Source organism: Mesoplodon bidens (assembly GCF_964165515.1).
Source record: "Mesoplodon bidens genome assembly, chromosome: 16".
Taxonomy (NCBI): Eukaryota; Metazoa; Chordata; class Mammalia; order Artiodactyla; family Ziphiidae; genus Mesoplodon; species Mesoplodon bidens.
Genome location: NC_138173.1, coordinates 46730260 through 46744314, shown reverse-complemented (window position 1 = coordinate 46744314; position 14055 = coordinate 46730260). Strand labels below are relative to the sequence as shown.

General features: G+C 31.9%; 1 protein-coding gene across 7 annotated transcripts in view; it reads right to left on the bottom strand.

Annotated features, from left to right (window-relative positions):
* The window catches only part of RIMS2 (regulating synaptic membrane exocytosis 2), a 568944-nt gene that overhangs the window by 188421 nt on the left and 366468 nt on the right, over positions 1 to 14055 (bottom strand). For 5 of the 7 annotated variants that reach the window (XM_081258177.1, XM_081258182.1, XM_081258175.1 and 2 more), the window contains 2 exons: positions 8477 to 8656; positions 7462 to 7571 (listed from right to left, as the gene is read on the bottom strand). In XM_081258177.1, the coding sequence (XP_081114303.1) occupies positions 7462 to 7571; positions 8477 to 8656 (290 nt within the window). The remainder of the gene's footprint in view (positions 1 to 7461; positions 7572 to 8476; positions 8657 to 14055) is intronic. The other 2 variants (XM_081258180.1, XM_081258178.1) reach the window with 1 other exon arrangement.

The window sequence follows — 14055 nt, the reverse complement described above, 5'->3', positions numbered from 1 at the left end:
TGATCTTTTAAAAAAAGAAATGGTATTGTGTCACCTTAATCAAAATCTTCCTATTTCACTCATGGAGGTCAAGAAATAGATAAAAATGACAAATGTAAATAGACATTGGAAGCTCAGTTAAATTTTTGTGTTTTTTAATGGAGAATATTGATTAATTACAATACTTGATATAATTTTATTTATTTTACTATACTATTTCACCTTTTCATAATAACCTAGCATATTTTAAGAATTTTATGCTTGGAGAGGTATTAGTGAATAATTAACACTCCAAAGTAAGAATTATAAAATTATTTTAGTGCTAAATCAATCTTAAATGTGACATTGTAGACATTATTTATAAAAGATGAAGACAGGGAAGAAAGAGTATATTGAAAACTAAAGGACATTTCAACTAAATTACTGAAGCACAACACTATGCATTTCTTAATTTGGCTCAATAACAAGGGAGGTTGTTAGGATAAAAAGATATTTTAGGAGGCTGATTTTTTTGATGTAACCATTTTAAAATGCTGACATTCTAAATCAACATGTAGCTACATTTGATTATCAATTACTGCAAAACATATACAGTCCTACTGTTTTTTTTTTCTTGTTTTATAAAGAGCTTTAATCTTTTTGAAAAAAAATGTTAGGTCAAAATGCATACAATAGGCATTTTATGTAATGTTACTTTAGCTGGCTTTAAAATCAGTCCTAATGTTTTTGACAGAACTTAGTTGTGGGGGATGACAGAATTGTCACTTAAATTATAGGAAAAACTAAATATAAGTATTAAAATCAATCATCTTTTTACCTGCCTAGGCAATATAATAATGTATAAAATTGCAAATATTAGTTTAGTACTGTGAAAAATCTACAAATATCACAAATGTTGTTTAATACTGTTGAACTCAGAATTAAGTTGATTTCTACTTTAAAATATTCTTAAAATAATTTCTGGGTTGAAAAATATGCATGTTGTGTTTTTCTAAATGCATAATATCATGACCGTAACTATCTTCCTCAGAATCTTACTCCTTACGACCAATAAAGCAAAACTTTTTAATGCCATATATTTCAATAGAATAGGGTTGTAACAGGATCCAATAGTAAGGTAAGTACTTCAGAAACAAATTTTGTATTTAGAAATGTATTTAAAAAAGAGCATACACTTTAAATATTGGATAACTTATATTGGGACGATACTTGTATTTATACTTATTTAAGAAAGCATATTCATGCACATTACAAATGTCAAAACAGAGTGTCTAATATAGAGAAAGGCACTCTTAACTTCATATTAGACTTGCCTTTTTTCCCGTTATTAGGTGGGCTTGGTGTTTCTCCCTCATTGTCTTTACAACATTGAAAACAGACAACAGTGATTAATAATTAAGGTCATTAACAACCCAAATAAAAAACCAAGCACACCACAAAAGATGACATCACACACCAGAGAAACAAATCCATGCACTAATAATTTCTGGGTTGAAAAATATGCATGTTGTGTTTTTCTAAATGCATAATATCATGACCGTAACTATCTTCCTCAGAATCTTACTCCTTATGACCAACAAAGCAAAACTTTTTAATGCCATACATTTCAATAGAATAGGGTTGTAACAGGATCCAATAATAAGGTAAGTACTTCAGAAACAAATTTTGTATTCAGAAATGTATTTAAAAAAGAGCATACACTTTAAATATTGGATAACTTAAATTGGGACTATACTTGTATTTATACTTATTTAAGAAAGCATATTCATGCACATTACAAATGTCAAAACAGAGTGTCTAATATAGAGAAAGGCACTCTTAACTTCATATTAGACTTGCCTTTTTTCCCATTATTAGGTGGGCTTGGTGTTTCTCCCTCATTGTCTTTATAACATTGAAAACAGACAACAGTGATTAATAATTAAGGTCATTAACAACCCAAATAAAAAACCAAGCACGCCACAAAAGATGACATCACATACCAGAGAAACAAATCCATGCACTAATAATTTCTGGGTTGAAAAATATGCATGTTGTGTTTTTCTAAATGCATAATATTATGACCGTAACTATCTTCCTCAGAATCTTACTCCTTATGGCCAATAAAGCAAAACTTTTTAATGCCATATATTTCAATAGAATAGGGTTGTAACAGGATCCAATAATAAGGTAAGTACTTCAGAAACAAATTTTGTATTCAGAAATGTATTTTAAAAAGAGCATACACTTTAAATGTTGGATAACTTAAATTGGGACTATACTTGTATTTATACTTATTTAAGAAAGCATATTCATGCACATTACAAATGTCAAAACAGAGTGTCTAATATAGAGAAAGGCACTCTTAACTTCATATTAGACTTGCCTTTTTTCCCGTTATTAGGAGGGCTTGGTGTTTCTCCCTCATTGTCTTTATAACATTGAAAACAGACAACAATGATTAATAATTAAGGTCATTAACAACCCAAATAAAAAACCAAGCACGCCACAAAAGATGACATCACACACCAGAGAAACAAATCCATGCACTAACATGACACCTCACATTAATGAACAGAAGAGTAAAGTATACACTTCCTAGCCCATAAGAAAAGTAATAAAAACAAAAATAAAATGAGGAATAACGAGTCATTTTATAATAAGTTAGGAAGATTGTAGTTATGGTTTTATTCTAAGAACTAATGTAATTTACCAATTTCATTTTGAGAATTAAGCATAGGCGACAAACTGGCTCAATAAATGAGCTTCTTTACTTTAATGAAGTTAAAAATAAATAAAAGTGATATTAATTACTGCTGAAGTCCCCAAACTAATGATATACTAAACAATGACTTTACTGCAAAAGCCAATTCATGAACAGTATGAAAGCCTTTCGGTATTCGTATGGACTAGTTTCAGATACACAGGAATGGGCAAGCAGGGAAACATTAACTACACAGCTAAATTAAAATGAAATTCATTCTTACAGTATTCCCTAAAAATGTTATTCCTATAGCACTTCAGGAAAATGGAAGATGTGTGACATTCTAGTAGTTAGTACACGATATGTTCAGAAGAGAGATAGTTATACTTTCTTATTGATATAAATATGCGTCTAAACTTGCCTTTGTTTTCATTACCAGATGTACTCTGATGACTTTTCTCACCTTTATGACTTTAAAAATAGCTACTAAAAAATTTGCAATTGCAGTTTAAGAGGTTCTCTGTCTTAAACTACAAACACTACTGCAAGAATGCATCCATGAAAGTACATCTTATGCACAATATACATAACATTACTTTCACACAATGGTAAAGGAGAGAACAAAAGGCACATAAAGTACATGCTACCATTCATGAATACAATATTTTCAGAAATATTCTGACAAAGAAAGTGGCAAAAATTATGGTATGTAAACATAATAGGGGCTTAAAAACATCAAAATGAAGTGTCTTCATTCCATTTAGAAGGAGGACGCTTTGGGGAGAAATCAGGATGTCAATAAATAGCGCAATACTGAGCTGGGTTGAAGATGAAGCTACAGTTAATTGTTCTTAATTTAGAAAAAAGTTTATGGATAAATTATAATAGTTTCTAAAAGTTTCAAGAACTAAAATTTTGTAATTTATATTCTGCTCTATATTTACTTGTAATTTACCTCTAAAAAATCAAAATTGTTGAGAGAAGAGACTAGGACTTCAATGAACCTACACTCAGTGAAATACAGTGTTTTAGTAGGTACCCAAAAAACATTTTTGAGTAAATATATGAACTGAATGTAAGGCTGGGATAAAGGATAAGTATAAATCTTCATGAGAGGCATTGTCTATAATTTCAGTTTGATTTAAAAAATAAGGAGAATGTTCAAACAGGTAAATTAAATACCCTGATAAGTTACGTAGCTAGCTCATGTAATATTTTTCCACTAATAAATTTAAGTAATTATTTTAAAATTAGTACTGAACAATCTGTTCTTTACTCTGTATTTATAAATTTGGAGCCTAAAGTGTTACGTGAAATAGAAAAGTCATACTTCTAAAACATTTGATTATTTATTTTGGACACACAGTCAGACAGACCTGCCTTGACCTCTTCACCCTGCTTTTCTCCCCCCTGCTCTTCCACATGCCCAGTTACTTCATTAACTTCTGTATATGCAAAAGTAAAAGTAAAGAAAAGGATGAGACCAGATATGTACATCTGTTACTCTTAAGTAAAACAAAACAACAAATTTCAAATTATTCATGATATGAGTGATAATAAGGAGACAAATAGATTATTTTTAATGAGTTTCTGACATGTTATGGAGGCACATAAGTATACTGTTAATAAATTATCTTACTGTCTCCTTTTATGATAACTTTGAATTATAAAAGAAATTGTGGCCCATAAGTATTTGTAATGTGTAATAACTGTAAGACAGGCAAAATACTTCATCTATAAACTTGATATACTCTTAGAAAAATGATACTATATAACTTTTCTTCTAGAGAAACAAAAAATAATATTATAAACTCATTTTTATTTTTATAAAATGCCAGTACATCAAAGTTAGGGGTAAATTAAAAATAATAATGCCTTACGGTTGTTTAGTACATTGTACTTTCATTATATTGTTTCTATTTTCTCTGACTCTCAGACAAAAAGAAGATGACTAATACTGTACCACTGTCAAGACCAACATATATACGATTTTAACAGACTAAAATATATCCCAGGTCAAAAGGAATTAAATTAGGACTTGCTCATTTTTCAGCTATTGAACAGGATCAGAAAATAAACATGTCATTTCTTTGATTCTAAAACAGTGTCACTAAATTATAAAGTCTGACAACTTTTTAAGAGATAATCCAAACATAATTCGATTTAGACCATTAATCCATAGTCAATTTTGGGTTATACCTTTAACTTCAGTTAGAAGTTGAAGACTTTAAGAAAGATATTATATATTGCCTTTAAAGCTAAAGAAAAGATACAGTCATGTATCTGCTGGAGTCTTCATATCAACATTTATGAAAACACTGCTAAAATCATTCACACTTTTAAGCAAAACAAAACAACCAAAACTCCCCAAATCCTTTTATTTCATACTGGAAAGAATAAGAGAGGTTTTTGACTCTCCTCTCTTTTATTTATAAAAATGGAAAAGTCACAATTAGAGACATAGGAAAACTGTGGTTTTTATAGATTCTATAGGGCAAAACCAGATAGAAAATAGAATGTTTATTGACAAGCCCATGAAAAACTTCCCTGACCTTCAATATCAGCTTTAATGTCAGTTTTTTTGGTATATTTATTATTACAAAGAATGGAACAACTCATATCTCAATGGACTATTGCTACAGAAGATATTAAAACTGAATTTAGAAAAAATTATGGCATGAATTATGTTTCTGACTTCATATGCCAACAAATGATGCCAAAACTCTATCTTTAAAAATTGTGGGGAAAGGAGACAAAAGATTCTGTATATATTACAGAACTTTCCTTACGGAAACTACTTTTAAAATTATACACTCCCATTTTTATGTAAATAATTGACAACTATAGAAATGCTAATATCTTTTTATCAGGCTGTATAACAGACCACTAGTCATGATAGCACTGAGTTGTTTACAATTATAGTTCACAGTACATAGTAAATAAAAAGGACCACAAAATAGGAGTTGATAAATCATTCAGCTACAACTAACAAGATCACAACTTGTTCTAAGTTATGTAAGGCAATAAAAGTACTGCTGCTCAAATGAAATGCACTTAAAAATGTGTTACAAATATGAATTTTACTATAAACATATATAGAATTACAAGATTATTTTAATGGTACTTTTTACACTATTTGAAGTAGCTTTTCAATTTGTAAATAAATATTTCATGCATTCATTCAACAAATATTTATTGAGGGCCTATAATGTGCCAGGCATTATTCTATGTGCTGGAGATTCATCAGTAAATAAAACAGTTAACAATTCTTCAAAGTTACAAAGTCAATTGCAGAATTCTATAATCAGCAGAGGAATTTTTATTGTCCTGGTAAATGTATGACACTCCATATATCATGACTCAATATTTTCTCTTGAGTCATAATGTAGCATTGACGATCAAACTGTACATATTTAACTTTGTTACTCTATAAATAGTCTTGCTACAACATGAAAAATGATGCAGGAAATACAAAGCACAATCACTATCTAATGCAATAATTTTCTTTTCTAGAAAGCCAAATTTAATAATTGAAAGATCATCATAAATACAAAATGAAATATATGATGATAAATATAACTAGACTAGGTGTACATCCTCAATGACATAAACACAGACTGCAATTGATATCTTTGGTTAAAGTCTTACACAACACATCAAATTCTATTTAAAAAGCAAATTTTTTAAAAAAGAAAATTTTACCTTGTGATTTAAAAGAAGTTAAATTCTTTGCATTCTTACTTGATTGAATCAAAAAATTTAACTCCTTTGTATATTTTCCAAGTAAGACAAAAGTCAAATATGTTCACGGAGTCATAAAACAAAGTAATTTTACTGTAATAAAGGTCTATACAGTGGAGGGACATCAATTGCAGTTGGGTTTATTTTTGCTCACATAACCCCTAAAAAGGCTGTCAGCACAAAACAAACCCTCCTTTATGTACAGACCTTCATAAGGTTCTATCTCCTTGACTCCATTGTCTAGGAAAAACAAAATAACAAAACAAAAAAGGGAACCAAAGCACAGGGGTTAAAAACAACAGAAATTTCCAAAGGCACAGAATGTATCATCTATTAAAGAAAAGTTAAATGGTGACTTAAATGTGTTTGTTGGTTTGTTTGTTTTGGTAAAGCACATCCAGTTACCAAATAAAGGGACCATTTTTTAAAATGACATTAAAAATTATTATATTTTATCATCCATGCTTTCAGAGGTCCTTTATCCAAGAATTTACAGATGTTTGGGGAGTACGTTCATCTGTGTGTAAGCAAATAGTGCTTCTTACGCAAAAATTTGAAAGCATTAAAAATATCAGTACAACATGCATCTTTCTTGTATATTCATGATTACCTTTTTCTGGTACTCCAGTTTTGAGAAGGATCACCATTGCTGTGCATCAGCTAACCAGCCCTTTGCAGTGTGTGAAGATTAATTTGGCTAGTTACTAATAAACTTTATGTAACTATCAACATTACATAAACTTAACTGTAGCAAAGAAACATCACCCAACTGCTTATTTAAGAGCACTAAGTTTACTTCTTAAAACGCATTTATTAAAGTTTGAAAAATGTGCAAGAGCAATAATGACAGGTTATTTTTGCCTGCAAAGATTATAAAATTTAAATGCAAAATATATAATATTTATAAATATATTTATAAATATAACTACTAGCAAATGCAGCTAAGACATTCCACTGACAAAAAAAGAAAGCTAACACAAAGGTAGTAAAAAAGAATCTTGATTCACCTTAGCTTCCATGGGTATTTCCTATATGACACAATTAGAAATAAAACTTACTTCTCTCCAATGTTCCCTTTGGTGGGAGTTGTGGGAGTTGACGGCCCCTTCGTCCTGCCACTGGAGTACTTGATGGGCTTGTTTGGACAGACCCAGTACGAGGGTGAGACCTACAAGATACATCATTAATATTCATTTTTCAATAGAATGAGTTAAAACACTTTTAATACATTTGGTTCATATGACAGCTGTATGGTGCAATTTTAAAGAGGTTTAGCTGCTGATTAAAAGGTTAGGAAAGTAGGACAAAATATGGATATTTGAATGATTATCTAAATAGCAAAAGATGTTTATACTTTTATGTAATATGCATACATACACAGATACATGCACACAAAACCCTACAGTAAGATCCATGGAATTATTAATGTAGATCAGTATTCTATCCACATGAAAGCAAGAAGAGAATTCTGCAGCTCAAAAGAATGAAAGATAATGCTTACATTTCTTTCTACCAGATTTCAAACTCTTAACACTAACCTCCCTCCCTTGATCCTAAGAGATTTTTGCTCAGGCTTATATTAGATATCCCTTTATTAGAAATTATCTCACAAGACTACAAATAAAACCCTGAACAATTCAAAATTCAGCTAAAGAAGATACTGGTTAATACATGATATTAGTATTGATAGAAAGAAACTAAAAATCTAGTTTTATTTATTGTCATTATGATGATTATTCCAAAAGTGATGTCTAATGGACACAAACAATTTCTCATTCTGTAGGAGAACATGCTAGTCATGAGGTGCATTATGTGGGGATTTACCCAGGACTCCTGATAAATGAGAAATCACAAAACAAATGAGGTCAGGACAGTTAATAAACAAATTACAATGGCAGTCACACACTATTATATCCGCTGAATATAAATAGTGTGCTTACACTGAAAAGGTTAGTGTCGATTGTTATTAGTGATCAGCCAAGGATGACAGAAGAGACCACTTCGCTGCTGGGAAAGTAAAATGGTGTGCTGGTGGGGCAAAGGGGAAGTTAGTCTGATTGATTTATCTTTCACCTCGATAAGGCAGGTGAAGGAGGGGCAGATCTTCCAGTCATTAATGAAGGCATCGACCTCATGAGGTTTGTATCAGGACGTTCAGTGGATCGGGAGCGGGCGGCTGTCCGCTCTAGGAGAGGCCGTTGTCCTGTTGATCTGGATCTGTGATATGGCTGTCTATCTGCTGCTTCACAATCCCTGAAACGTTAGTCAAAAAGCAGCTCAGTTGATCTTTAGTGCCCTTCTGCTATTTTGTTATGATGCATCAAACTGATTTTGAAAAAGGTAATTGTTTAAAATTATTGAGTATGGAAAAAATGTTCTCTTCCCCAACATATTCTGAGTAAATTCTCACTGAACTTCGTAAGAACTTTTAAGGAACCAACATCTGCCTTTAATAGCAATTCCCAGTGAAGACAATAGGAGTTGCTCAGTTATAATCAAAACAAAACTGTTTTCCAAAATGAATTCTCTAAATGGAACATGTGAAATATGTTGAAGTATTCTACTGTTTGAAAAGAATTCTTTGACTTTTCCTAACATTTTCAAAAGAGAAAAGAAAACCATAAAAGCACTAATTCTCAAGTCCTTAAGGCTGTTTATTAGTATACCAAGATATAAAATGGCTTTCAGCACAATCATCGTGTATTGATACACCTAAACATTCAAACGGCAGAATCAAAATGTTACGAGAAAACTGTGCAACTTTGCAGTCTGTAGCCATATTTAAACATGGTCCACAAGAAAAATCTCTGTATAGAAAAGGAGTTAATCAACCAATCTATGCTATGTATCTCAGTGCAGTTTAGTGATGCCAACCAACACAATTCAGAACGGGTATTAATTGACTGAAATAATAATGGTTCTGAAACAATGTGATTTCACACAATTTGACCACAAATAAATTTAACATCAAAACCTAATCCTTCTTGAAAGAAGCAGACTTAAATGAATAACCTATCAATACTAATTTTTGTATCCCTGGAGTCTAGCATAATGCTTTTACATCTAACATGTAATCAGTAAATGTCTCCTAACACCAGCACCACTATCTATGGAACAACCCAAAAAACACTAGCTTTGGCTCTAGAACTCCAAAGTAACACATACTCCAAAGTATACTTCAAATGAAGCTACTACCCCCGCACGTAGTCGTAACCACAGCAATGGAAATGTTTATGTATTATAGACAGTAAAGAAAGCAGTAGTCTCCCTCAAGACTATTGTATTAAGGACTTCCACTTTACCTATAAATTCTCTCAATCTTATTTTTGATAATGAAAAATGCAAGAAATTAAAGAAAATTAAGAAAAGAAATGACACAATTTCCCAAATATAAGTAATTATGTGGCATATTGGACCAGTAGGCATTAGAATAGATGACTTTAGGAACTGGATACTGGATTTACTCTACAACGTTACCTTGTGATTATCTGACACTTTCAAATTATAGGGTAACATATAAGGCAAATAATTTTTAAACTATTTTTAAGTCCATGTACTATAATATGATTGATTTCTTAAGAATTTAGTTTTTTTGTGTATCCAGAATATGTGAAAATAAGCTGAGATTAAATGTAAATACATATACAATATTCAATTACTAGTCAAAGAGAGAAATGAAAAGGCAACCTGATAGTGTAAGAAATCATAATTCCATTTTTGTTCCTGAAAAACTATTTTAGAGAGAACACTCCTCTTTAGGAATAAATATGCTCAGGACTTCCCTCATGGCACAGTGGTTAAGAATCTGCCTGCCAATGTAGGGGATACAGGTTTGATCCCTGGGCCGGGAAGATCCCACGGAAGATGCCGCAGCGCAAATAAGCCCATGCACCACAACTACTGAGCCTGAGCTCTAGAGCTCGTGAGCCACAACTATTGAGCCCGCGTGCCACAACTACTGAAGCCCATGTGCCTAGAGTCCGCACACTGCAACGAAGAGTAGCCCCTGCTCACTGCAACTAGAGAAAGCCCATGCAGAGCAACAAAGACCCAATGCAGCCCAAAATAAATAAAGAAATAAATTTATTAAAAAAAAAAAAAAAGAGGGCTTCCCTGGTGGCTCAGTGGTTGACAGTCCGCCTGCCGATGCAGGGGACGCGGGTTTGTGCCCCGGTCCGGGAAGATCCCACATGCTGTGGAGCGGCTAGGCCCGTGAGCCATGGCCGCTGAGCCTGCGCGTCTGGAGCCTGTGCTCCGCAACGGGAGAGGCCACAGCAGTGAGAGGACCGCGTACCGCAAAAAAAAAAAAAAAAAAAAAAAAAAAGAAGAAAGAAAAAAAAAGAGAAAGAAATATGCTCAATATTTGTTAAATGTTGTTGGTGTACATATCTTTGTATATATTCAACACAATAGGTAACCAGAATCAAAGGGATGTGTATACCTTATTCCTTAAAACCTATTTTTGGAAAGTACCAATCTTTACATTATTTTCATATTTCCTATTATCTTAAATTAGTAATAACCTTATTTCATTATATAACATGTAGTAACACAACTTTCTGGAATATCTATGACTATCCCAACAGAAAATTAAGCTAATATTTCACTTATTTATGCAAAATTTGATTTATTCTGATTCCATCGAGTAATTTTTCCGAGTGGAACGTGAAATATCAGGATATATACACTTACACTTCTTCGACACTATATTTTAATAATTGAAATATATAATCGTGAGTGAAATCCAGAGAATTATTTCAAATGTGTTGCTAAGTTCTATGTCCTTGAAAGGATACTATTATTTTTAAAGCAAACAGGTCACTCCTTAGGAAATATCCCTTTAAAAAAATCTCTTTAGTGAAAACGTTGTTTGAAGATTATAATCAATGTTTTAAATTTTACTTACATTTTTCTTTCCATATTCATCAATAATATTAATTATATGATTTCCATAGTGTGAAATGAAAATTGTTTAATAAATGAAACATGACAAGAACCACAGTAGAAGGTAGAAATTTACTGAAATGTTCCACCACAGTTAAGGGGAGGGGAAAGCTATCATATTTCAAACTTTGATAACACAGTAGAAGGTCAAGATAGGCTCCTGCTCCCACAGTTGGGTAAGAAAAGGTCTTACTAGGTGACAACTAAGATTATTGCTGAGAAAATTGAAAGCAGCAATGCCTAAGTCTCCTATATAATATCCAGCTTCATAGCAGGTTCCTTGCCAACTTCCACCTAAATTCTTAGTGAGTTTTAATTTTAAGGTAAGAACTTATAAATAATTAATTTTGAATAGTAGCAACTGAGGCATGGGAAATAATAGATAACCATTTGCAAGGCATAAAATATTTAAGTGTTTACCTGGGTTTCTGAACTTGGGGTCCATAATTCAATGTAAATAGTTTCCTTTGTGATCCTACTTATTTACTTTATTTTACCTTATGTATTTCAAAATATTATTCTAAAAAGGGTAAACACAGATTTTACAAGACTGACAAAATCAAGCCATATAAAAGTTAGGAAACACTGACCTGTATATTTAAATCTTTCTTAGGTAAATAATTTGGTTGTCTTTTAAAAGTGATTTAATATCTGTCAGAATTCTATTCTTAGTTTACATTTTCTGATATATATGTTTAAAATAGTTCAGAGTTTGTATGTGCCATTTACCTGGATAGATACAGATTATAGCTCTGTTTATTTAGTGGCTGCTATTCCAAACTGCAAGCATTTGCAGAGGCTCCAAAAATAGAGCTAATTCATATTTTTTTAAACCACAGAATTTATTTTCTTCCAGCTCTGGAGCCTGGAAGTTCAAGATCAAGTAGTTGGCAGGGTTGGTTTCTCCTGAAACTTCTCTTCTTGGCTTGTACATGGCTGTCTTCTCCCTGTGTCTTCACAACATCTTTTTTTTTTTTTTTTTTTACATCTTTACTGGAGTATAATTGCTTTACAATGGTGTGTTAGCTTCTGCTTTATAACAAAGTGAATCAGCTATACATATACATATATCTCCATATCTCCTCCCTCTTGTGTCTCCCTCCCACCCTCCGAATCCCACCCCTCTAGGTGGTCACAAAGCACTGAGCTGATCTCCCTGTGCTATGCAGCTGCTTCCCACTAGCTATCTATTTTACATTTGGTAGTGTATATATGTCCATGCCACGCTCTCACTTTGTCCCAGCTTACCCTTCCCCCTCCTCATGTCCTCAAGTCCATTCTCTATGTCTGTGTCTTTATTCCTGTCCTGCCCCTAGGTTCTTCAGAACCATTTTTTTTTCTTTTTAGATTCCATATATATATGTTAGCATATGGTATTTGTTTTTCTCTTTCTGACTTACTTCACTCTGTATGACAGACTCTAAGTCCATCCACCTCACTACAAATAACTCAGTTTAGTTTCTTTTTATGGCTGAGTAATATTCCATTGTATATATGTGCCACATCTTCTTTATCCATTCACCTGTCGATGGACACTTAGGTTGCTTCCATGTCCTGGCTATTGTAAATAGAGCTGCAATAAACATTGTGGTACATGACTCTTTTTGAATTATATTGACTGACACTATCGAAACAAGACCCAGTATTGTAACAACCCAGCTTTAAAAGCATATGATAGTACATGCAGAATTGATGAGGATTTCTAAGGGAAAAATCATTTTATAATCATCAAGTGAAGTTGTATGTTTTCAATCATTTTTCCTCTCGTATAGTTGCCTTTGAAAGATTTTTTAATTTCCAGGTATCTGGCACAGCTTCCTACTTATTTCATCACCTTTGCTACTTACTTCTCCTAGTCTCAAAGTACATGGGAGTTACGCAGTGTAACAGAAAAGAATAGGTCAGTGAGCATTTTCTTTCACTTATATACAACCATTGCAATGATACAACTCCAGATTAACATAGGCTCAATGTAGACTATCTCTCTAAATACAATAGAAGAATACTAAGAATACTAAAAAAATGAAAAACAAACATCACAATGCTTCAAAGTATTATTCAGATATCAATGAAAATTGTCCTACAATGTAACTCAGACTTTAGAGTCTATGTTAAATCAGACAGACTTATTTTGGATTTATACTGTAAAGATGAGATAAGTAAATGTAATAGGGCTTTTTAAAAAATAGACTTGTAAAAAGTAAAGCTACTTAGGAATTACTATTTTTTCTTTTTTATAAAGAAATTATTTCTTTATAAAGCTGAAATATTAAAAATAAATTTGGATGTACCTCTGAAGGACAAGAAGTATAATCTCATGTTTGGGGCAAGAAATGACTTCCTTATATCTATATTATGTAATATAGTAAGCTGATTAACAGCAGCAGCATTATACTTTTGATAAAACACCTTCAGTGTTTATAGAGATTTTCTGAGCATTAGCTGCATAATTGAAGAAATAAATATATTACAGAATTTTTAAATGAGATATTTTAGGGTAATTAATATAAAATGTTATAGATTTGTATAACATATCAAGTAATTTAAAGCAATTATATGATTCAACTCTATAATTTTCATACTCATCATATTGTGCAAGGTACAGTTTAACTTTTTAAAAACTCTATATTATTTTAGCATTGCTTCCAAAGTTAAGAGAATTGCAAGTACACAAAATACCATGGTAATAAGTACATATTCAGAAATAC